The following is a 24,368-nucleotide window of genomic DNA, read 5'->3' as shown; positions in this document are numbered from 1 at the left end:
TCTCTTTAATTTACACATAGGTTATTAACTAATTATTAATTAATTATGTGATTTCTGATGGCAAGTGTTTGAATCAGAAGTAATTTCAGGGTTTCAAGGCTTTCAGAATTTCAGGGTTTCAAGGCAACCAGGTCACCCTGAAACCCTGCAAAAGATTTTTCTTTTCTTTTCTTATAAATCATAGACTATAATCATAAAATAAAATCTCAATTATTTCTACAAAATATAGAAAAGATCGAGTGAATACTTATGCAATGTGCTGCTTTCTTTTTCAGATATTTTGGGGGTAAAGACAATTAAATACTTGTTTACAATTATTATCATCATCCCAAAACCGAGTGTCTGCAAGAGAAACAATTTCTTAATCAAATACTCCATGTTTCATCACGTGCTTGATCAGAATTGTTATGTTTTAAAGCAGTGGTCACCAACCCTCTTCCTTGAGATCTACCTTTCTGCAGGTTTCATTTCCAACCAAAATCGAACACACCTGTTTTAATTAATCAAGAACTTCTTAAGGCAGGGGAGCTAAAGTCTTCAGGAAGTTAGATCTCCAGGAACAGGGTTTTAAAGCAACATTCTGTAGGCCTTCTATCCTGCACAGTTCATAAGATGGAGCTGGGAAAATGAGAAACACTGCATGGCAGGATTACTTGAAATTATTGTATACACTGGGTTACATAATGACAGGTCAAAGTCAGAGCAAATACAGATGGGAAGCGTGACATGGTTTTCTAGTGTCAAGAGCCAAAGTCAGTGCAAATACATATGAAACACTGCACATGTAATAAATAGTTGGCAATCCCAATAGACAATTTAGCTCATCCACTATTGAAACTTTATGGCTAATTATAGACATGGTCTCATATACCATACCGAGTCTCTGGCTAGTATTTTCTTTTAATTCCTGCAAGTTTGCTAAAATGTCTCACTCACAAGTCAGGCAAGGAAAAAGAAAAAGGGAAGTAGAACTGTTTAACTTGAGGGAGTGTATGGCTAAATTCTTGAAGCATTATTGAATATTACATTATAATGAGTTATAGTTCATTTATCCATTACAGGCTTTTAAATTTCCCAAGTTGTGTATTTGTGTGTTTTCTTAGAGGCCCTTTTTAAATCATTTGTACCCCGTCCAGGTAAATATACTCAGCAGATATGATTAAAAACTACTGACTACTGATGTTTAATTTTGCAGGTTTTTGGAGAAAAAAAAAAATTGCAAATTCTAGGATGATTAGAAAAGTATCTACAGTTTTAGTTTTTCATATTATTCTTTTCCTCTTTAGTTCATGCAGTTTGAACGTACAGCAACAGTAACAATTAACAGTGTTAAATCATTTACATATGCAAACATTTCCAAGTCAACATGCCATGTGTCAGCTGTAACATTACTATGTCCTTGGCCCTGCATCTGCAAGGAACAGTGTATATATAAAATAATCATTAACTCAAGTTCAAATGATTGTTATTCTCCTTTAGAATAGGGGAAGTTTCTATCCCCCATCACTATATAAGCAACACCACTTACCTCAGTGTGTTACATCAAGAAGAGACTCCTGATTAGATGTAAGTGGATGTTTTTTGGGGTGTGCATTGTGTTCAGTAATTGTGCTTTAACTTCTCAATTTCTTGCAGTGCATGACAATCCAGAACTATGGCTCGTCAGACTGATGTGGTGTTACTTCTTTTACTCGCCACAGCAGCAACAGCTTTGTGTAAGAGTCTTAGCTCTATTAAGCAGGATACCTACAACTCAAAATAACACAGTTACAGGAGCATGGTTACTTCCTCTAAAATGATATTATTGTTAATACACAGTAGCTGTTTGGTTATTTGACAATTGTAGTGTTCTTTGCACATTTGAAAAGCTGTTATTAAAAAACATGACTTGCTTGTGATATTGTAGCCAAATTGCATTGATCTCTCAATGCTCTTTGGCCATCAAAATCTGCTTTCTCTCTGTCTACAAAATTAGAAAATAATTTACCATGTATGTTGATCTTTACCATTTTTTTTCTCCTTTTAAGATGCTGAGGTGGTGCCTCTGTCAGGTAAAAAAATTCAAATATAATTATGAATTAATTATTATTAAATAATTAATTTAAATAAAACTAATCACTTAAATAGGATCAAGAGTAGTCAAAGCAACCACCAGCACTAATATATCTCTGTCTTTTTCTGTTTTCTAGATGCTTATTTTGATAAGATCGTACAGGGTAAATAAAAAAAAAACCTTCATATATAAAGAACACAATCCTTCATTACTGTATTTACTGAATATTTTACTGAATTAAAATCTATTGTTTGATTGTTAAAGAACTTAATCATACAGAGCCACTGAGGCTACATGGTAGACATGTAACATGTTTTTAAAAGGGCATGACCACAATTCATATACTGATGACACAAGTTCATATATTGAGGTCAATGTGTTTCAATACGAGAAGTCAAAGTCATGGCCGCTAACTGTATAACTTGAGCTCAAAGACATCATACTTAACAAGTTACCTCCAGTTAATTATGTGGTGGAAAAGTGGGCTAGTGGTATATACTTGTCGTAATGTGTCATTCAAAGATCTCTAGAAGCTTAATGAGTGGCCTTGTATTAAATTCTGGCCATTCCTTATTAAAAATTAGCCAACATGTCGCCTCGGCAGCACCGTATAAATAAGCAACTGTCTAATTTTTGTTTGTTTGCTTGTTTGTTTGTTTATTTTTAAACTTTTTTGTTGTTATTTTCTTACCAATGAGTCAGAAGCCGAACAGCGTCAAGTAAATGATAGATGTTCCAAATGCTGTCCATTCGGCTGGGTGCAATATAACGGACGTTGCCTCATATATCAGGCCGCCAAGATGATCTGGGCTTCCGCTGAGGTTCAGTTCAATTCATTTCATCTTTATTCACATTTGCTGTCTTTGTTAAAGAGTGCAGTGTAATTATATGCTTATCTATTAGCATAGCAATGGTGCAGTGGATATTAACTGTACAGATATGATATATTATGCGATTAGCAATAAACTGTAGATTAGCAATCAGTAATAGCACAGAACAGAAAGATTCTACTCTTTTATTGTACATGAGTTGTAATTTGGCCAGTTAATCCTAAATATTCGACCCATTGAATCAGTAAGTAAGGCAGCCTATTTCCTCTTAAAGAAAAAAGTCATACTAGAGATAGATGTTATAAATATGAAATTACATGCACATTCACATAAAATATACAGAGTCATGCATTTTTGTTGGCACTTACAGATATACCTATATTATACCGTTTTTAATAGGACTGCAAACAATCTTTATACTATAATACTGCAAATGTACAGTAGTTGCATTGGTTTTACAACCATGATTCTCAAGGTGTTATCCAGGAACCACCAGGGAGTTTTTATTTTATTGTTTGTTTGTTTTGGGGTTTTTTGCTGCACTACTTATCATTTTTAGTATAATAAGATAAGTATAATGATATTTATCTGCTCCAAAATGTTCATTTTCATGAATTGAATGGGTGTAACAGTAGGACCTGAGCAGGAAGATAAATATCCAAGTGCAAGAGATTTAATATAAACAGCATGCAATAGACAAAGGGCATAAACAGTAAACAATGTAGGCACTGCGGCAAACAATCCGCTATTTACCATTCGAAATATCAGGTCAAATCACAGGCAAACGTTAGGCACACAGAGTTCCACACAGGGTAGACAAAATCAAGGAAAAAGGGCTATCCACAATGGAGACATCAACAAAGGCGAGGCAAGGTCATAGACAGAAGTTAGTTACAAGATAAATGGCTCAGAACTGGCACAAACTGAACACACAGATAATAAGGCTTTGCACTGAGTTATTTATTTAGGTTCTGTGAACAGGATATTGAAAACATCAGCGAGGTAATGATTAAAATTCTGGTGTAGTCATGTGGTGAGGTATCGTCCTGAGCTGGTGTGACAATGGATTTCATAAAAACTAAATAACTCAAACACAAACAAGACTTCAAATGATGTCAATTTGGACTTAACGTGTTCTCTATGTGGACAGTTCTGGAATGAAAAGCTCTATGACTTTAACATTACTGTACATTTAAATGCTCAGCATTATAATTAAATACTTGGATTGTGTTTGTAAAATAAATCTGTACTTTTTACATTAAAAGGATCCCTGCCTGCAAAAAGTAAAATTCTATATATGACCTGTATACAGTATGACAGAGGCTCCACCTTAAATCAAGATGTAAAATTATGCTCGATAATTAATGAATGCAGTTAATGAATGTGCGATGATGCACTTTTTCTTTTTCTAGAAACAATGTCAGGATCTCGGCGGACACTTGATCTCAGTACACAGTGAAAACGAGTATCGAATGGCCAAGGCCCTTATCCGTACTCATGACTCCGCGGAGAATCCAACATGGATCGGCCTTTCTAGCTGTCAGAAGGTTCGCTCAGTATCAAGCAACATTTTTTAAATTAAACATAGTCAGATGAAGGAAATATCGCATTTTTATCAAGTATTATAGCCTGTAATGGACTGTCCACTGTTCATACTTCCAGAAAAATAAGTGGTTTTGGTCCGATGGCACCAAATTGATTTACACCAAGTGGAACCCAAGAGAACCAAATCATCTCCTTGGAGAGTGTTGTGTGCATATGAACTACGGCAGTAAGCAGATTTAGACATTTCTTTTGTAGCTGTATTGTGTTTAGAATATTTTCTAAATTCAGGTTTAGTGTGTGATTTTTTATTAAAATGTCATTTTAAAATCTTTTTTTTTTTCTGTGTCTGTAGAACAAAGGGACTGGAATGACATTCGCTGTAAAAAGAAATTTCCCTTTGTGTGTGCCAAGAAGCTTTACTGAAATGCTCACAGCTTCCCCTCACCAACTATAATACTATTATACTAAGTTTTCCTTGTCACTGATGGATTTACAAAATCCTCACTGTGCCAGTTTAGCATAGTGTCAGCAATAAAAAAAATCTTTAGACTTTGGTGTTTGTGAAATTATTTATTAAATGGTTATCATTTTGAAAAGAATGGTCACAGAAATCACATTTTCCATTTGCATGTCAGTTGAGAACATCTCAGGTACAGTGTTGGGTATATTTCTTTCCCCATTAGCTGTTCTAAAGACTGTGAAAGTAGCAGGAATGAATCGCAGTGTTCGACAGTTCTATAGTTTAAGCCTTTATAATCAATGCGTAGATGAAGCTGACCATTCTTCTTCTCAATGAAGAAAAATGCAGCTGCAACACATGATGTAAATGATCATATGTATCCAAGCCCCTGAACTTATTCAGTCTATTTCTCCATGATTTAAGTTTTTAAAGAGTAATTGGAGAAAGGCCCTACTTTGCAGTAGTGGCAGGCCTGGTACCAATCCTTTACCACTGTCCCAGGGTAGCATTTTTTATATTTATATTGTGTTGCCAGTTTCTTGTCAGATAAAGTGTAACTATAGACTCTTCCACTGGATGTGTGTGTGTACACATCACCTCCACCTTCCCCTCCAGTACTTGACCATCATCAAATTACAACCTCGCAAACTATAATTTGCCTAGACGACAAATTGAAGTGTGACCATTTACACAGTTTGATTTTTGCCTGTTTTAAACGTTTGCATTACCTCTGGGTTTGGTTTTAAAAAAAAAAACCTGTAGTAGAAAGGTTCAGAAAATTCTGACCATCATTATCAAGTTGCCAGTTACAAAGATGTCAGCAAACCTACATCTTTTAGCCACTCAATGAAAATTATTTCTTAGAACAGGTGAATTCAACTAAACATTGTTAGGGTCCAGTTATATAAAGTTCCAGACAACATGACTGAATGATGTCAACAGCTTCCTTTAATGCTTAACCATCAGTGATTACTTCAAGGCTATTAACAAGACATCAATATGAATTTTTTTTGTTTGTTTGTTTTTTTAAATAGTTACAACTTTTAACAGTCGGCATTAAACGTTCTGGGGTTGTTGTTGTTTTCTGGCATATTGTTTGCCATGTAATCATTTCAGAATAAGACCAAAAGTTCATCTAGGGCATACTGACAGTCCTGAGATACGATAAGATAAGATAACACTTTATTAATACCCAAATGGAGAAATTAGAGGGATTATCCAATCAAGATATCCAAGAAGATGTAAGTGTTAAGAACCTTTATTGTACAGATAACTTTAATAATTACAGATTTGTTTGTCCCGGTACTATGTTGTATTGTGCATGATTTATATACATATATATATATATATATATATATATATATATATATATATATATATATATATATATATATATAAATATATATATTCCGTTTCTGGATAAGTATCATTAAAGATATAAATACTTTTATTTAATGTTACTGGGAGCATCTTTTAATCTGTCAGATTGTATATTCAAAAAGTAGATCTGAAAGTTATTTAGATGTGGAGAAATTACTAGCCTAGGCATCTGAAAAAGCAGATCATGGTTCATGAAGGAATGGAAATTAGTCTTGGCGGATCAGTTATGTATAACTGTTAGATAATACAAATAAACTGGAAGGTTTTCACAGTAAATCTGGCCTTGTATTTAGAGGCATGCCTTCACTTTCTTAGTGAGTTGGATTGTGCTTTGGCAGTGATGCATACCACTGTGGGATGATATCTGTGTCCCTTCTGAAACTGTAGAGTTTAGATAGTTTAGACAGGGTGGGGTCAGATGAAGCCAGAAAGTTTTAACAAGGAGATCTATAACAAGTGTCGTGGAAATTAGACAACACTCGTAGACGTTGTCCTCTGAGGTGAAAAAAGGTTTATTACAGAAAGATGATTAGTACAGGATAGAAGAACACAGGATAGAATAATGAGAGCGCTCTGAGGCCCCTGTGCTGAACAATTATTATATATATGAAATGCAGAGCATGATATACTTCTGTGTACTGATGAGAAGCGGTTTGAGGCAGTTCAAACAGGCTTTATTTCAGGGTCTTATAAGATATGCTGATGAACCTTGAAGAGAAGAACATGTTTGTGTCTCTGCATGCAGATAAACATTCTGTACTGGTCTAAGTGACATGACATGACCTTCTTAGGTGTTAGCCTCAGATCAACATTTTATTTTGGTAGTGGTGGTGACAGGGGTTCCCATTACTATATAAGCACCATCACTTCACTCATGTTTTATATCAAGCAAAAAGTGTCTCCTGATTTGAGGTAAGTGTAATTTTAAGGAACTTTTAAGGATTGTTACCTGTCCCAGGTTTATTTACTGAATGTAATTTAATTAATGAATGCTTTTCTTTTAGTGCATGAAAGACTAGAGTTATGGCTCGTCAGACTGAAGTGGTTTTGCTTCTTATTCTCGCCCTTGCAGCAGCAGCTTCTGGTAACTAAGATTAATACAGTTAAAGCTTTTCAAACCTGTCCATAACTAGTTAAAATATGTAGTTATAATATTCTTGTGCATTCATGACATTTGTGTAGCTGTTAAAGAAAATATCATGTGCAATAGCTCGGGCTAGTGATTCTTAAAATTGTGTTTTTAATATTGCAACCTTACTTTGTCATTCAAATTAATAAACATAGACGCATGTACTAAAAATAATGTTTTCTCTCCATGTAAGCTGATGTGGAGAATCCTCTTTCAGGTAATAATCAAATGAACGCCTTGAAAATAATCAGTAAAAGAGTCGTTATAGCCACCAGCACTACTAACACGTCTCTTTTTTTTCTCCTCTCTTTTTCATTTTTTCTAGAGGGTTATTTTGATCAGCTTGTACAAGGTAACTACAAACTTGCACAAATCAGCAACATTATTTAAAGAGTACTCGGTACTCAGTACTCGGTACTGACTTTTTAATTCAAATATTATAATTTCCTACACCTGAAGTTATAAATAAGCTACTCTCTTTGTGTATTTCCTTTTCAGAAGCCATGAAGCAAACTGGAGTGATGCCATGCCTGGGATGCTGTCCATTGGGCTGGGTGAAATATAATGGATATTGCTACAGTTATCACAGCTCAAACATGGACTGGGCTTCTGCTGAGGTTCAATTAATTTCAATTCAACTGTATTCATATTTATTGTTATTAGGCAGGAATTTTTTAAATTTTCATTGTGATGAAACTCAGATTTAATTTGAACAATAGTTTTTTTTGTTGTTGTTGTTTTTTGTTTTTTTTAGATATTAAGTATTCACTGTTAATTTATTGACCCTGCAAACAGAGAGCATATCCCTAACATTAGCATTTAGTTCTCCTTTGTTAATGTTTTTGTTAGCCATTTTCTTAACGTACTGTACAGGGGTCATTCTGTTATTGTTAATAAAGTCAGCACTGTTCCCAAAATATTCTGAACTTTAAAACACAGTGTTCTTTTATGATTATGGTCATATGACATCTGGCATGGAACATTCGCCAAAGATTGCTGTTACTTACTATTATTTAAGTATTACCTGGTATTATTATTTGCAACTACAACCTAGCATTCCGGGAATGTTCCCATAACATTCACTTACAGTCTCATAACAGGAGGTTTGCCAATTAGGGATTTTTTAGTTTGTATAAGACAAACTTTCTGGGATTGTCCCTAGAACACTCTGTAATATTCTCAGGGAGGCTGGCAAAGGTGGATTTGCACTTAATTTCAACAGATAGGCCAATGTTTAAATTATTTAAAAGGGAATTCAGGTCAATAATTATTATGGATGATTGTGTGTAATGAATAATGATTAATGAATAATTAAATTTAAATCTACTTCACAAAGTATAATCCATTGCAGTTGTCGTATTTCATACTATTTCATATACTGTGTTAGACTTTAGCCTGCAGAAGAAGAAGTAATATCATAAATGTAGATACATTCATTGGGTTTTAGAGTGAACTATGAAATAAATTCTGCAGCTTCGTGTAGGCTTTGAATATGGAAATAGAGTATATTAATAGGAGAATTACTCATAATAAGCGCAGTTATTGAATGTGCAGTGATGCCAATGAGTCTTCTCTCCTTTCTAGAAACACTGTCTGAAATTAAACGCAAACTTGATGTCAGTGCACAGTCAGAACGACTATCTGATGGCCAAGGCCCTTATCCGTGCATTTGACCCCGTGGAGCCCCCAACTTGGATTGGCCTGTCTAACTGTCAGAAGGTAAAATAATGTTGATAAAGCTTGTACGTTTAAAGCTTTCACAAGTTATGTATTTTTTTTTAACTGACGCACTTCATGGTGCTTCATGCAAAAAACACTTGTTTGGATGAGGATTGTAAATATAATAAAGTTTAAAGTATTATTATAGTAAAACCAATCGTAACAAAAGAATAACTCAAGGCTCTTTATATGTATACATTTCTAGTTCCTTTTCCGTGTTCAATTCCAGTTGTTACGGGATCTGATGTCCAGTATGTTTTCACAGAAATCATTTGGGTATCGGATTTGTTCTATCTCTACTAATAAACGGTCCCTTTATAACATTGCAGAGGAATGAGTGGTTTTGGTCTGATGGCACCAAAGTGACGTTCACCAAGTGGAATCCAAATGAGCCAAATTTTCGAAACGGAGAGTGCTGTGTGCATATGAACTGGGGCAGTAAGTGGGTCTAGAAACCTCATGTAGCTGTGTTGTTTGTCTGTTTTTTTGTTTTTTTGTTTTTGTTTTTTGTTTTAATGCACCTTCAATGAACTTCAGTGTTTGGTGTTTCAAATGGATTTTTTCACAACATTATTTAATCATTTTAATATTTATTTCTGTCTGCAGCGCAGCGGGACTGGAATGACATTCCATGTGATCAGAAGTTTCCTTTTCTGTGTGCCAAGAAATTTAACTGAAACTCTGACCTCATCTGTATTGTGATGTAAAAAAATACATTTCCTTGTCCTAAGATGGCACAAATACATTTGTGAAAACACACTGTAAAATCTTAAGGAAATTTGAGCAATACGGATAATAAAAAATAAATAATAATTAAAATAAGATCTTAAATGTCTTTATGAAATTATTTCATATACAGTACAGTTATCATCTCTGGTATTAGCATTTCAGATACAATAATGCCAACATGATATTATGGTAGGAGTAGTCTATAATGTCACCATAATAGAATGTTACATCACTGAGTTGGAGGATTTATTAGTAGCTAGTATATTCTACTGCAATGTCTAAAATTGGCAATATTTTATTAAAATTGTTACATAGGTGATAATTAATATAAAGGAATACACAGTGAAAACGAGTATCGAATGTCCAAGGCCCTTATCCGTACTCATGACTCCGCGGAGAATCCAACATGGATCGGCCTTTCTAGCTGTCAGAAGGTTCGCTCAGTATCAAGCAACATTTTTTAAATTAAACATAGTCAGATGAAGGAAATATCGCATTTTTATCAAGTATTATAGCCTGTAATGGACGGTCCACTGTTCATACTTCCAGAAAAATAAGTGGTTTTGGTCCGATGGCACCAAATTGATTTACACCAAGTGGAACCCAAGAGAACCAAATCATCTCCTTGGAGAGTGTTGTGTGCATATGAACTACGGCAGTAAGCAGATTTAGACATTTCTTTTGTAGCTGTATTGTGTTTAGAATATTTTCTAAATTCAGGTTTAGTGTGTGATTTTTTATTAAAATGTCATTTTAAAATCTTTTTTTTTTTCTGTGTCTGTAGAACAAAGGGACTGGAATGACATTCGCTGTAAAAAGAAATTTCCCTTTGTGTGTGCCAAGAAGCTTTACTGAAATGCTCACAGCTTCCCCTCACCAACTATAATACTATTATACTAAGTTTTCCTTGTCACTGATGGATTTACAAAATCCTCACTGTGCCAGGTTAGCATAGTGTCAGCAATAAAAAAAATCTTTAGACTTTGGTGTTTGTGAAATTATTTATTAAATGGTTATCATTTTGAAAAGAATGGTCACAGAAATCACATTTTCCATTTGCATGTCAGTTGAGAACATCTCAGGTACAGTGTTGGGTATATTTCCTTCCCCATTAGCTGTTCTAAAGACTGTGAAAGTAGCAGGAATGAATCGCAGTGTTCGACAGTTCTGTAGTTTAAGCCTTTATAATCAATGCGTAGATGAAGCTGACCATTCTTCTTCTCAATGAAGAAAAATGCAACTGCAACACATGATGTAAATGATCATATGTATCCAAGCCCCTGAACTTATTCAGTCTATTTCTCCATGATTTAAGTTTTTAAAGAGTAATTGGAGAAAGGCCCTACTTTGCAGTAGTGGCAGGCCTGGTACCAATCCTTTACCACTGTCCCAGGGTAGCATTTTTTATATTTATATTGTGTTGCCAGTTTCTTGTCAGATAAAGTGTAACTATAGACTCTTCCACTGGATGTGTGTGTGTACACATCACCTCCACCTTCCCCTCCAGTACTTGACCATCATCAAATTACAACATCGCAAACTATAATTTGCCTAGACGACAAATTGAAGTGTGACCATTTACACAGTTTGATTTTTGCCTGTTTTAAACGTTTGCATTACCTCTGGGTTTGGTTTAAAAAAAAAAAAACCTGTAGTAGAAAGGTTCAGAAAATTCTGACCATCATTATCAAGTTGCCAGTTACAAAGATGTCAGCAAAACTCAATGAAAATTATTTCTTAGAACAGGTGAATTCAACTAAACATTGTTAGGGTCCAGTTATATAAAGTTCCAGACAACATGACTGAATGATGTCACCAGCTTCCTTTAATGCTTAACCATCAGTGATTACTTCAAGGCTATTAACAAGACATCAATATGAAGTGGTTATGTTTTTTTTTATATATATAGTTACAACTTTTAACAGTTGGCATTAAACGTTCTGGGGTTGTTGTTGTTTTCTGGCGTATTGTTTGCCATGTAATCATTTCAGAATAAGACCAAAAGTTCATCTAGGGCATACTGACAGTCCTGAGATACGATAAGATAAGATAAGATAAGATAACACTTTATTAATACCCAAATGGAGAAATTAGAGGGATTATCCAATCAAGATATCCAAGAAGATGTAAGTGTTAAGAACCTTTATTGCACAGATAACTTTAATAATTACAGATTTGTTTGTTGTATTGTGCATGATTTATATACATATAAATATATATATTCCGTTTCTGGATAAGTATCATTAAAGATATAAATACTTTTATTTATAATCCGTGTATTTAATGTTACTGGGAGCATCTTTTAATCTGTCAGATTGTATATTCAAAAAGTAGATCTGAAAGTTATTTAGATGTGGAGAAATTACTAGCCTAGGCATCTGAAAAAGCAGATCATGGTTCATGAAGGAATGGAAATTAGTCTTGGCGGATCAGTTATGTATAACTGTTAGATAATACAAATAAACTGGAAGGTTTTCACAGTAAATCTGGCCTTGTATTTAGAGGCATGCCTTCACTTTCTTAGTGAGTTGGATTGTGCTTTGGCAGTGATGCATACCACTGTGGGATGATATCTGTGTCCCTTCTGAAACTGTAGAGTTTAGATAGTTTAGACAGGGTGGGGTCAGATGAAGCCAGAAAGTTTTGACAAGGAGATCTATAACAAGTGTCGTGGAAATTAGACAACACTCGTAGACGTTGTCCTCTGAGGTGAAAAAAGGTTTATTACAGAAAGATGATTAGTACAGGATAGAAGAACACAGGATAGAATAATGAGAGCGCTCTGAGGCCCATGTGCTGAACAATTATTATATATATGAAATGCAGAGCATGATATACTTCTGTGTACTGATGAGAAGCGGTTTGAGGCAGTTCAAACAGGCTTTATTTCAGGGTCTTATAAGATATGCTGATGAACCTTGAAGAGAAGAACATGTTTGTGTCTCTGCATGCAGATAAACATTCTGTACTGGTCTAAGTGACATGACATGACCTTCTTAGGTGTTAGCCTCAGATCAACATTTTATTTTGGTAGTGGTGGTGACAGGGGTTCCCATTACTATATAAGCACCATCACTTCACTCATGTTTTATATCAAGCAAAAAGTGTCTCCTGATTTGAGGTAAGTGTAATTTTAAGGAACTTTTAAGGATTGTTACCTGTCCCAGGTTTATTTACTGAATGTAATTTAATTAATGAATGCTTTTCTTTTAGTGCATGAAAGACTAGAGTTATGGCTCGTCAGACTGAAGTGGTTTTGCTTCTTATTCTCGCCCTTGCAGCAGCAGCTTCTGGTAACTAAGATTAATACAGTTAAAGCTTTTCAAACCTGTCCATAACTAGTTAAAATATGTAGTTATAATATTCTTGTGCATTCATGACATTTGTGTAGCTGTTAAAGAAAATATCATGTGCAATAGCTCGGGCTAGTGATTCTTAAAATTGTGTTTTTAATATTGCAACCTTACTTTGTCATTCAAATTAATAAACATAGATGCATGTACTAAAAATAATGTTTTCTCTCCATGTAAGCTGATGTGGAGAATCCTCTTTCAGGTAATAATCAAATGAACGCCTTGAAAATAATCAGTAAAAGAGTCGTTATAGCCACCAGCACTACTAACACGTCTCTTTTTTTTCTCCTCTCTTTTTCATTTTTTCTAGAGGGTTATTTTGATCAGCTTGTACAAGGTAACTACAAACTTGCACAAATCAGCAACATTATTTAAAGAGTACTCGGTACTCAGTACTCGGTACTGACTTTTTAATTCAAATATTATAATTTCCTACACCTGAAGTTATAAATAAGCTACTCTCTTTGTGTATTTCCTTTTCAGAAGCCATGAAGCAAACTGGAGTGATGCCATGCCTGGGATGCTGTCCATTGGGCTGGGTGAAATATAATGGATATTGCTACAGTTATCACAGCTCAAACATGGACTGGGCTTCTGCTGAGGTTCAATTAATTTCAATTCAACTGTATTCATATTTATTGTTATTAGGCAGGAATTTTTTAAATTTTCATTGTGATGAAACTCAGATTTAATTTGAACAATAGTTTTTTTTGTTGTTGTTGTTTTTTGTTTTTTTTAGATATTAAGTATTCACTGTTAATTTATTGACCCTGCAAACAGAGAGCATATCCCTAACATTAGCATTTAGTTCTCCTTTGTTAATGTTTTTGTTAGCCATTTTCTTAACGTACTGTACAGGGGTCATTCTGTTATTGTTAATAAAGTCAGCACTGTTCCCAAAATATTCTGAACTTTAAAACACAGTGTTCTTTTATGATTATGGTCATATGACATCTGGCATGGAACATTTGCCAAAGATTGCTGTTACTTACTATTATTTAAGTATTACCTGGTATTATTATTTGCAACTACAACCTAGCATTCCGGGAATGTTCCCATAACATTCACTTACAGTCTCATAACAGGAGGTTTGCCAATTAGGGATTTTTTAGTTTGTATAAGACAAACTTTCTGGGATTGTCCCTAGAACACTCTGTAATATTCTCAGGGAGGCTGGCAAAGGTGGATTTGCACTTAATTTCAACAGATAGGCCAATGTTTAAATTATTTAAAAGGGAATTCAGGTCAATAATTATTATGGATGATTGTGTGTAATGAATAATGATTAATGAATAATTAAATTTAAATCTACTTCACAAAGTATAATCCATTGCAGTTGTCGTATTTCATACTATTTCATATACTGTGTTAGACTTTAGCCTGCAGAAGAAGAAGTAATATCATAAATGTAGATACATTCATTGGGTTTTAGAGTGAACTATGAAATAAATTCTGCAGCTTCGTGTAGGCTTTGAATATGGAAATAGAGTATATTAATAGGAGAATTACTCATAATAAGCGCAGTTATTGAATGTGCAGTGATGCCAATGAGTCTTCTCTCCTTTCTAGAAACACTGTCTGAAATTAAACGCAAACTTGATGTCAGTGCACAGTCAGAACGACTATCTGATGGCCAAGGCCCTTATCCGTGCATTTGACCCCGTGGAGCCCCCAACTTGGATTGGCCTGTCTAACTGTCAGAAGGTAAAATAATGTTGATAAAGCTTGTACGTTTAAAGCTTTCACAAGTTATGTATTTTTTTTTAACTGACGCACTTCATGGTGCTTCATGCAAAAAACACTTGTTTGGATGAGGATTGTAAATATAATAAAGTTTAAAGTATTATTATAGTAAAACCAATCGTAACAAAAGAATAACTCAAGGCTCTTTATATGTATACATTTCTAGTTCCTTTTCCGTGTTCAGTTCCAGTTGTTACGGGATCTGATGTCCAGTATGTTTTCACAGAAATCATTTGGGTATCGGATTTGTTCTATCTCTACTAATAAACGGTCCCTTTATAACATTGCAGAGGAATGAGTGGTTTTGGTCTGATGGCACCAAAGTGACGTTCACCAAGTGGAATCCAAATGAGCCAAATTTTCGAAACGGAGAGTGCTGTGTGCATATGAACTGGGGCAGTAAGTGGGTCTAGAAACCTCATGTAGCTGTGTTGTTTGTCTGTTTTTTTGTTTTTTTGTTTTTGTTTTTTGTTTTAATGCACCTTCAATGAACTTCAGTGTTTGGTGTTTCAAATGGATTTTTTCACAACATTATTTAATCATTTTAATATTTATTTCTGTCTGCAGCGCAGCGGGACTGGAATGACATTCCATGTGATCAGAAGTTTCCTTTTCTGTGTGCCAAGAAATTAACTGAAACTCTGACCTCATCTGTAATGTGATGTAAAAAAATACATTTCCTTGTCCTAAGATGGCACAAATACATTTGTGAAAACACACTGTAAAATCTTAAGGAAATTTGAGCAATACGGATAATAAAAAATAAATAATAATTAAAATAAGATCTTAAATGTCTTTATGAAATTATTTCATATACAGTACAGTTATCATCTCTGGTATTAGCATTTCAGATACAATAATGCCAACATGATATTATGGTAGGAGTAGTCTATAATGTCACCATAATAGAATGTTACATCACTGAGTTGGAGGATTTATTAGTAGCTAGTATATTCTACTGCAATGTCTAAAATTGGCAATATTTTATTAAAATTGTTACATAGGTGATAATTAATATAAAGGAATACACAGTGAAAACGAGTATCGAATGTCCAAGGCCCTTATCCGTACTCATGACTCCGCGGAGAATCCAACATGGATCGGCCTTTCTAGCTGTCAGAAGGTTCGCTCAGTATCAAGCAACATTTTTTAAATTAAACATAGTCAGATGAAGGAAATATCGCATTTTTATCAAGTATTATAGCCTGTAATGGACGGTCCACTGTTCATACTTCCAGAAAAATAAGTGGTTTTGGTCCGATGGCACCAAATTGATTTACACCAAGTGGAACCCAAGAGAACCAAATCATCTCCTTGGAGAGTGTTGTGTGCATATGAACTACGGCAGTAAGCAGATTTAGACATTTCTTTTGTAGCTGTATTGTGTTTAGAATATTTTCTAAATTCAGGTTTAGTGTGTGATTTTTTATTAAAATGTCATTTTAAAATCTTTTTTTTTTCTGTGTCTGTAGAACAAAGGGACTGGAATGACATTCGCTGTAAAAAGAAATTTCCCTTTGTGTGTGCCAAGAAGCTTTACTGAAATGCTCACAGCTTCCCCTCACCAACTATAATACTATTATACTAAGTTTTCCTTGTCACTGATGGATTTACAAAATCCTCACTGTGCCAGGTTAGCATAGTGTCAGCAATAAAAAAAATCTTTAGACTTTGGTGTTTGTGAAATTATTTATTAAATGGTTATCATTTTGAAAAGAATGGTCACAGAAATCACATTTTCCATTTGCATGTCAGTTGAGAACACCTCAGGTACAGTGTTGGGTATATTTCTTTCCCCATTAGCTGTTCTAAAGACTGTGAAAGTAGCAGGAATGAATCGCAGTGTTCGACAGTTCTGTAGTTTAAGCCTTTATAATCAATGCGTAGATGAAGCTGACCATTCTTCTTCTCAATGAAGAAAAATGCAACTGCAACACATGATGTAAATGATCATATGTATCCAAGCCCCTGAACTTATTCAGTCTATTTCTCCATGATTTAAGTTTTTAAAGAGTAATTGGAGAAAGGCCCTACTTTGCAGTAGTGGCAGGCCTGGTACCAATCCTTTACCACTGTCCCAGGGTAGCATTTTTTATAATTATATTGTGTTGCCAGTTTCTTGTCAGATAAAGTGTAACTATAGAATCTTCCACTGGATATGTGTGTGTACACATCACCTCCACCTTCCCCTCCAGTACTTGACCATCATCAAATTACAACATCGCAAACTATAATTTGCCTAGACGACAAATTGAAGTGTGACCATTTACACAGTTTGATTTTTGCCTGTTTTAAACGTTTGCATTACCTCTGGGTTTGGTTTAAAAAAAAAAAACCTGTAGTAGAAAGGTTCAGAAAATTCTGACCATCATTATCAAGTTGCCAGTTACAAAGATGTCAGCAAACCTACATCTTTTAGCCACTCAATGACAATTATTTCTTAGAACAGGTGAATTCAACTAAACATTGTTAGGGTCCACTTATATAAAGTTCCAGACAACATGACTGAATGATGTCAACAACTACCTTTAATGCTTAACCATCAGTGATTATTTCAAGGCTATTAACAAGACATCAATATGAAGTGGTTATGTTTTTTTTTTATATATATATAGTTACAACTTTTAACAGTTGGCATTAAACGTTCTGGGGTTGTTGTTGTTTTCTGGCGTATTGTTTGCCATGTAATCATTTCAGAATAAGACCAAAAGTTCATCTAGGGCATACTGACAGTCCTGAGATACGATAAGATAAGATAAGATAACACTTTATTAATACCCAAATGGAGAAATTAGAGGGATTATCCAATCAAGATATCCAAGAAGATGTAAGTGTTAAGAACCTTTATTGCACAGATAACTTTAATAATTACAGATTTGTTTGTCCCGGTACTATGTTGTATTGTGCATGATTTATATATATATATATATATATATATATATATATATATATATATATATATATATATATATATATATATATATATTCCGTTTCTGGATAAGTATCATTAAAGATATAAATACTTTTATTTATAATCCGTGTATTTAATGTTACTGGGAGCATCTTTTAATCTGTCAGATTGTATATTCAAAAAGTAGATCTGAAAGTTATTTAGATGTGGAGAAATTACTAGCCTAGGCATCTGAAAAAGCAGATCATGGTTCATGAAGGAATGGAAATTAGTCTTGGCGGATCAGTTATGTATAACTGTTAGATAATACAAATAAACTGGAAGGTTTTCACAGTAAATCTGGCCTTGTATTTAGAGGCATGCCTTCACTTTCTTAGTGAGTTGGATTGTGCTTTGGCGGTGATGCATACCACTGTGGGATGATATCTGTGTCCCTTCTGAAACTGTAGAGTTTAGATAGTTTAGACAGGGTGGGGTCAGATGAAGCCAGAAAGTTTTGACAAGGAGATCTATAACAAGTGTCATGGAAATTAGACAACACTCGTAGACGTTGTCCTCTGAGGTGAAAAAAGGTTTATTACAGAAAGATGATTAGTACAGGATAGAAGAACACAGGATAGAATAATGAGAGCGCTCTGAGGCCCCTGTGCTGAACAATTATTATATATATGAAATGCAGAGCATGATATACTTCTGTGTACTGATGAGAAGCGGTTTGAGGCAGTTCAAACAGGCTTTATTTCAGGGTCTTATAAGATATGCGGATGAACCTTGAAGAGAAGAACATGTTTGTGTCTCTGCATGCAGATAAACATTCTGTACTGGTCTAAGTGACATGACATGACCTTCTTAGGTGTTAGCCTCAGATCAACATTTTATTTTGGTAGTGGTGGTGACAGGGGTTCCCATTACTATATAAGCACCATCACTTCACTCATGTTTTATATCAAGCAAAAAGTGTCTCCTGATTTGAGGTAAGTGTAATTTTAAGGAACTTTTAAGGATTGTTACCTGTCCCAGGTTTATTTACTGAATGTAATTTAATTAATGAATGCTTTTCTTTTAGTGCATGAAAGACTAGAGTTATGGCTCGTCAGACTGAAGTGGTTTTGCTTCTTATTCTCGCCCTTGCAGCAGCAGCTTCTGGTAACTAAGATTAATACAGTTAAAGCTTTTCAAACCTGTCCATAACTAGTTAAAATATGTAGTTATAATATTCTTGTGCATTCATGACATTTGTGTAGCTGTTAAAGAAAATATCATGTGCAATAGCTCGGGCTAGTGATTCTTAAAATTGTGTTTTTAATATTGCAACCTTACTTTGTCATTCAAATTAATAAACATAGACGCATGTACTAAAAATAATGTTTTCTCTCCATGTAAGCTGATGTGGAGAATCCTCTTTCAGGTAATAATCAAATGAACGCCTTGAAAATAATCAGTAAAAGAGTCGTTATAGCCACCAGCACTACTAACACGTCTCTTTTTTTTCTCCTCTCTTTTTCATTTTTTATAGCGGGTTATTTTGATCAGCTTGTACAAGGTAACTACAAACTTGCACAAATCAGCAACATTATTTAAAGAATTCCTCAGTACTCGGTACTGACTTTTTAATTCAAATATTATAATTTCCTACACCTGAAGTTATAAATAAGCTACTCTCTTTGTGTATTTCCTTTTCAGAAGCCATGAAGCAAACTGGAGTGATGCCATGCCCCGGATGCTGTCCATTGGGCTGGGTGAAATATAATGGATATTGCTACAGTTATCACAGCTCAAACATGGACTGGGCTTCTGCTGAGGTTCAATTAATTTCAATTCAACTGTATTCATATTTATTGTTATTAGGCAGGAATTTTTGAAATTTTCATTGTGATGAAACTCAGATTTAATTTGAACAATAGTTTTTTTTGTTGTTGTTGTTTTTTGTTTTTTTTAGATATTAAGTATTCACTGTTAATTTATTGACCCTGCAAACAGAGAGCATATCCCTAACATTAGCATTTAGTTCTCCTTTGTTAATGTTTTTGTTAGCCATTTTCTTAACGTACTGTACAGGGGTCATTCTGTTATTGTTAATAAAGTCAGCACTGTTCCCAAAATATTCTGAACTTTAAAACACAGTGTTCTTTTATGATTATGGTCATATGACATCTGGCATGGAACATTCGCCAAAGATTGCTGTTACTTACTATTATTTAAGTATTACCTGGTATTATTATTTGCAACTACAACCTAGCATTCCGGGAATGTTCCCATAACATTCACTTACAGTCTCATAACAGGAGGTTTGCCAATTAGGGATTTTTTAGTTTGTATAAGACAAACTTTCTGGGATTGTCCCTAGAACACTCTGTAATATTCTCAGGGAGGCTGGCAAAGGTGGATTTGCACTTAATTTCAACAGATAGGCCAATGTTTAAATTATTTAAAAGGGAATTCAGGTCAATAATTATTATGGATGATTGTGTGTAATGAATAATGATTAATGAATAATTAAATTTAAATCTACTTCACAAAGTATAATCCATTGCAGTTGTCGTATACACCTATTTCATATACTGTGTTAGACTTTAGCCTGCAGAAGAAGAAGTAATATCATAAATGTAGATACATTCATTGGGTTTTAGAGTGAACTATGAAATAAATTATGCAGCTTCGTGTAGGCTTTGAATATGGAAATAGAGTATATTAATAGGAGAATTACTCATAATAAGCGCAGTTATTGAATGTGCAGTGATGCCAATGAGTCTTCTCTCCTTTCTAGAAACACTGTCTGAAATTAAACGCAAACTTGATGTCAGTGCACAGTCAGAACGACTATCTGATGGCCAAGGCCCTTATCCGTGCATTTGACCCCGTGGAGCCCCCAACTTGGATTGGCCTGTCTAACTGTCAGAAGGTAAAATAATGTTGATAAAGCTTGTACGTTTAAAGCTTTCACAAGTTATGTATTTTTTTTTAACTGACGCACTTCATGGTGCTTCATGCAAAAAACACTTGTTTGGATGAGGATTGTAAATATAATAAAGTTTAAAGTATTATTATAGTAAAACCAATCGTAACAAAAGAATAACTCAAGGCTCTTTATATGTATACATTTCTAGTTCCTTTTCCGTGTTCAGTTCCAGTTGTTACGGGATCTGATGTCCAGTATGTTTTCACAGAAATCATTTGGGTATCGGATTTGTTCTATCTCTACTAATAAACGGTCCCTTTATAACATTGCAGAGGAATGAGTGGTTTTGGTCTGATGGCACCAAAGTGACGTTCACCAAGTGGAATCCAAATGAGCCAAATTTTCGAAACGGAGAGTGCTGTGTGCATATGAACTGGGGCAGTAAGTGGGTCTAGAAACCTCATGTAGCTGTGTTGTTTGTCTGTTTTTTTGTTTTTTTGTTTTTGTTTTTTGTTTTAATGCACCTTCAATGAACTTCAGTGTTTGGTGTTTCAAATGGATTTTTTCACAACATTATTTAATCATTTTAATATTTATTTCTGTCTGCAGCGCAGCGGGACTGGAATGACATTCCATGTGATCAGAAGTTTCCTTTTCTGTGTGCCAAGAAATTTAACTGAAACTCTGACCTCATCTGTATTGTGATGTAAAAAAATACATTTCCTTGTCCTAAGATGGCACAAATACATTTGTGAAAACACACTGTAAAATCTTAAGGAAATTTGAGCAATACGGATAATAAAAAATAAATAATAATTAAAATAAGATCTTAAATGTCTTTATGAAATTATTTCATATACAGTACAGTTATCATCTCTGGTATTAGCATTTCAGATACAATAATGCCAACATGATATTATGGTAGGAGTAGTCTATAATGTCACCATAATAGAATGTTACATCACTGAGTTGGAGGATTTATTAGTAGCTAGTATATTCTACTGCAATGTCTAAAATTGGCAATATTTTATTAAAATTGTTACATAGGTGATAATTAATATAAAGGAATACACAGTGAAAACGAGTATCGAATGGCCAAGGCCCTTATCCGTACTCATGACTCCGCGGAGAATCCAACATGGATCGGCCTTTCTAGCTGTCAGAAGGTTCGCTCAGTATCAAGCAACATTTTTTAAATTAAACATAGTCAGATGAAGGAAATATCGCATTTTTATCAAGTATTATAGCCTGTAATGGACGGTCCACTGTTCATACTTCCAGAAAAATAAGTGGTTTTGGTCCGATGGCACCAAATTGATTTACACCAAGTGGAACCCAAGAGAACCAAATCATCTCCTTGGAGAGTGTTGTGTGCATATGAACTACGGCAGTAAGCAGATTTAGACATTTCTTTTGTAGCTGTATTGTGTTTAGAATATTTTCTAAATTCAGGTTTAGTGTGTGATTTTTTATTAAAATGTCATTTTAAAATCTTTTTTTTTTTCTGTGTCTGTAGAACAAAGGGACTGGAATGACATTCGCTGTAAAAAGAAATTTCCCTTTGTGTGTGCCAAGAAGCTTTACTGAAATGCTCACAGCTTCCCCTCACCAACTATAATACTATTATACTAAGTTTTCCTTGTCACTGATGGATTTACAAAATCCTCACTGTGCCAGGTTAGCATAGTGTCAGCAATAAAAAAAATCTTTAGACTTTGGTGTTTGTGAAATTATTTATTAAATGGTTATCATTTTGAAAAGAATGGTCACAGAAATCACATTTTCCATTTGCATGTCAGTTGAGAACATCTCAGGTACAGTGTTGGGTATATTTCTTTCCCCATTAGCTGTTCTAAAGACTGTGAAAGTAGCAGGAATGAATCGCAGTGTTCGACAGTTCTGTAGTTTAAGCCTTTATAATCAATGCGTAGATGAAGCTGACCATTCTTCTTCTCAATGAAGAAAAATGCAACTGCAACACATGATGTAAATGATCATATGTATCCAAGCCCCTGAACTTATTCAGTCTATTTCTCCATGATTTAAGTTTTTAAAGAGTAATTGGAGAAAGGCCCTACTTTGCAGTAGTGGCAGGCCTGGTACCAATCCTTTACCACTGTCCCAGGGTAGCATTTTTTATAATTATATTGTGTTGCCAGTTTCTTGTCAGATAAAGTGTAACTATAGAATCTTCCACTGGATATGTGTGTGTACACATCACCTCCACCTTCCCCTCCAGTACTTGACCATCATCAAATTACAACCTCGCAAACTATAATTTGCCTAGACGACAAATTGAAGTGTGACCATTTACACAGTTTGATTTTTGCCTGTTTTAAACGTTTGCATTACCTCTGGGTTTGGTTTAAAAAAAAAAAAACCTGTAGTAGAAAGGTTCAGAAAATTCTGACCATCATTATCAAGTTGCCAGTTACAAAGATGTCAGCAAACCTACATCTTTTAGCCACTCAATGACAATTATTTCTTAGAACAGGTGAATTCAACTAAACATTGTTAGGGTCCACTTATATAAAGTTCCAGACAACATGACTGAATGATGTCAACAACTACCTTTAATGCTTAACCATCAGTGATTATTTCAAGGCTATTAACAAGACATCAATATGAAGTGGTTATGTTTTTTTTTTATATATATATAGTTACAACTTTTAACAGTTGGCATTAAACGTTCTGGGGTTGTTGTTGTTTTCTGGCGTATTGTTTGCCATGTAATCATTTCAGAATAAGACCAAAAGTTCATCTAGGGCATACTGACAGTCCTGAGATACGATAAGATAAGATAAGATAACACTTTATTAATACCCAAATGGAGAAATTAGAGGGATTATCCAATCAAGATATCCAAGAAGATGTAAGTGTTAAGAACCTTTATTGCACAGATAACTTTAATAATTACAGATTTGTTTGTCCCGGTACTATGTTGTATTGTGCATGATTTATATATATATATATATATATATATATATATATATATATATATATATATATATATATATATATATTCCGTTTCTGGATAAGTATCATTAAAGATATAAATACTTTTATTTATAATCCGTGTATTTAATGTTACTGGGAGCATCTTTTAATCTGTCAGATTGTATATTCAAAAAGTAGATCTGAAAGTTATTTAGATGTGGAGAAATTACTAGCCTAGGCATCTGAAAAAGCAGATCATGGTTCATGAAGGAATGGAAATTAGTCTTGGCGGATCAGTTATGTATAACTGTTAGATAATACAAATAAACTGGAAGGTTTTCACAGTAAATCTGGCCTTGTATTTAGAGGCATGCCTTCACTTTCTTAGTGAGTTGGATTGTGCTTTGGCGGTGATGCATACCACTGTGGGATGATATCTGTGTCCCTTCTGAAACTGTAGAGTTTAGGTAGTTTAGACAGGGTGGGGTCAGATGAAGCCAGAAAGTTTTGACAAGGAGATCTATAACAAGTGTCATGGAAATTAGACAACACTCGTAGACGTTGTCCTCTGAGGTGAAAAAAGGTTTATTACAGAAAGATGATTAGTACAGGATAGAAGAACACAGGATAGAATAATGAGAGCGCTCTGAGGCCCCTGTGCTGAACAATTATTATATATA

The 24,368-nt window shown here is 34.4% G+C and overlaps 4 protein-coding genes across 4 annotated transcripts; all 4 read left to right on the top strand.

Moving 5' to 3' along the window:
• The first annotated feature begins 1,467 nt into the window (after positions 1–1,467).
• On the top strand, positions 1,468–4,977 carry LOC108267790 (lactose-binding lectin l-2). Its single transcript, XM_053681583.1, has 8 exons — positions 1,468–1,566; positions 1,636–1,715; positions 2,028–2,051; positions 2,190–2,216; positions 2,756–2,874; positions 4,296–4,430; positions 4,546–4,654; positions 4,781–4,977. The coding sequence occupies exons 2-8, from the start codon at positions 1,655–1,657 to the stop codon at positions 4,849–4,851; spliced, it is 546 nt and encodes a 181-aa protein (XP_053537558.1). The 5' UTR covers positions 1,468–1,566; positions 1,636–1,654; the 3' UTR covers positions 4,852–4,977.
• Positions 4,978–7,090: 2,113 nt separating this feature from the next.
• On the top strand, positions 7,091–10,503 carry LOC108267789 (lactose-binding lectin l-2). The gene is made up of 9 exons (XM_053681582.1): positions 7,091–7,180; positions 7,273–7,352; positions 7,591–7,614; positions 7,723–7,749; positions 7,896–8,014; positions 8,982–9,116; positions 9,446–9,554; positions 9,723–10,279; positions 10,395–10,503. Exons 2-8 carry the CDS (start codon positions 7,292–7,294, stop codon positions 9,791–9,793), a joined length of 546 nt encoding a protein of 181 aa, XP_053537557.1. The 5' UTR covers positions 7,091–7,180; positions 7,273–7,291; the 3' UTR covers positions 9,794–10,279; positions 10,395–10,503.
• A 2,370-nt stretch (positions 10,504–12,873) lies between these two features.
• On the top strand, positions 12,874–16,288 carry LOC128633118 (lactose-binding lectin l-2). The gene is made up of 9 exons (XM_053681880.1): positions 12,874–12,966; positions 13,059–13,138; positions 13,377–13,400; positions 13,509–13,535; positions 13,682–13,800; positions 14,768–14,902; positions 15,232–15,340; positions 15,509–16,064; positions 16,180–16,288. Exons 2-8 carry the CDS (start codon positions 13,078–13,080, stop codon positions 15,601–15,603), a joined length of 570 nt encoding a protein of 189 aa, XP_053537855.1. The 5' UTR covers positions 12,874–12,966; positions 13,059–13,077; the 3' UTR covers positions 15,604–16,064; positions 16,180–16,288.
• A 2,440-nt stretch (positions 16,289–18,728) lies between these two features.
• On the top strand, positions 18,729–21,917 carry LOC128628784 (lactose-binding lectin l-2). Its single transcript, XM_053681879.1, has 8 exons — positions 18,729–18,826; positions 18,919–18,998; positions 19,237–19,260; positions 19,369–19,395; positions 19,536–19,654; positions 20,620–20,754; positions 21,084–21,192; positions 21,361–21,917. The coding sequence occupies exons 2-8, from the start codon at positions 18,938–18,940 to the stop codon at positions 21,429–21,431; spliced, it is 546 nt and encodes a 181-aa protein (XP_053537854.1). The 5' UTR covers positions 18,729–18,826; positions 18,919–18,937; the 3' UTR covers positions 21,432–21,917.
• The last annotated feature ends 2,451 nt before the right edge of the window (positions 21,918–24,368 follow it).

Source organism: Ictalurus punctatus, chromosome 7, assembly GCF_001660625.3.
Source record: "Ictalurus punctatus breed USDA103 chromosome 7, Coco_2.0, whole genome shotgun sequence".
Taxonomy (NCBI): Eukaryota; Metazoa; Chordata; class Actinopteri; order Siluriformes; family Ictaluridae; genus Ictalurus; species Ictalurus punctatus.
The sequence above is the reverse complement of the archived record's forward strand: the minus strand, read 5'-3'. Positions and strand labels throughout refer to the sequence as shown.

Bases quoted from the DNA above. Each gene is read 5' to 3' on its own strand.
- LOC108267790 (XM_053681583.1), top strand. From the start codon at position 1,655: ATGGCTCGTCAGACTGATGTGGTGTTACTTCTTTTACTCGCCACAGCA. The intron at 1,716-2,027 runs GTAAGAGTCTTA...TCTCCTTTTAAG, and splicing joins CACAGCAGCAACAGCTTTGT to ATGCTGAGGTGGTGCCTCTG. The intron at 2,052-2,189 runs GTAAAAAAATTC...TCTGTTTTCTAG, and splicing joins TGAGGTGGTGCCTCTGTCAG to ATGCTTATTTTGATAAGATC.
- LOC108267789 (XM_053681582.1), top strand. From the start codon at position 7,292: ATGGCTCGTCAGACTGAAGTGGTTTTGCTTCTTATTCTCGCCCTTGCA. The intron at 7,750-7,895 runs GTAACTACAAAC...TTTCCTTTTCAG, and splicing joins TTTTGATCAGCTTGTACAAG to AAGCCATGAAGCAAACTGGA. The intron at 8,015-8,981 runs GTTCAATTAATT...TCTCCTTTCTAG, and splicing joins TGGACTGGGCTTCTGCTGAG to AAACACTGTCTGAAATTAAA.
- LOC128633118 (XM_053681880.1), top strand. From the start codon at position 13,078: ATGGCTCGTCAGACTGAAGTGGTTTTGCTTCTTATTCTCGCCCTTGCA. The intron at 14,903-15,231 runs GTAAAATAATGT...ATAACATTGCAG, and splicing joins GCCTGTCTAACTGTCAGAAG to AGGAATGAGTGGTTTTGGTC. The intron at 15,341-15,508 runs GTAAGTGGGTCT...TTCTGTCTGCAG, and splicing joins TGTGCATATGAACTGGGGCA to CGCAGCGGGACTGGAATGAC.
- LOC128628784 (XM_053681879.1), top strand. From the start codon at position 18,938: ATGGCTCGTCAGACTGAAGTGGTTTTGCTTCTTATTCTCGCCCTTGCA. The intron at 18,999-19,236 runs GTAACTAAGATT...TCTCCATGTAAG, and splicing joins CCTTGCAGCAGCAGCTTCTG to CTGATGTGGAGAATCCTCTT. The intron at 19,261-19,368 runs GTAATAATCAAA...CATTTTTTATAG, and splicing joins TGTGGAGAATCCTCTTTCAG to CGGGTTATTTTGATCAGCTT.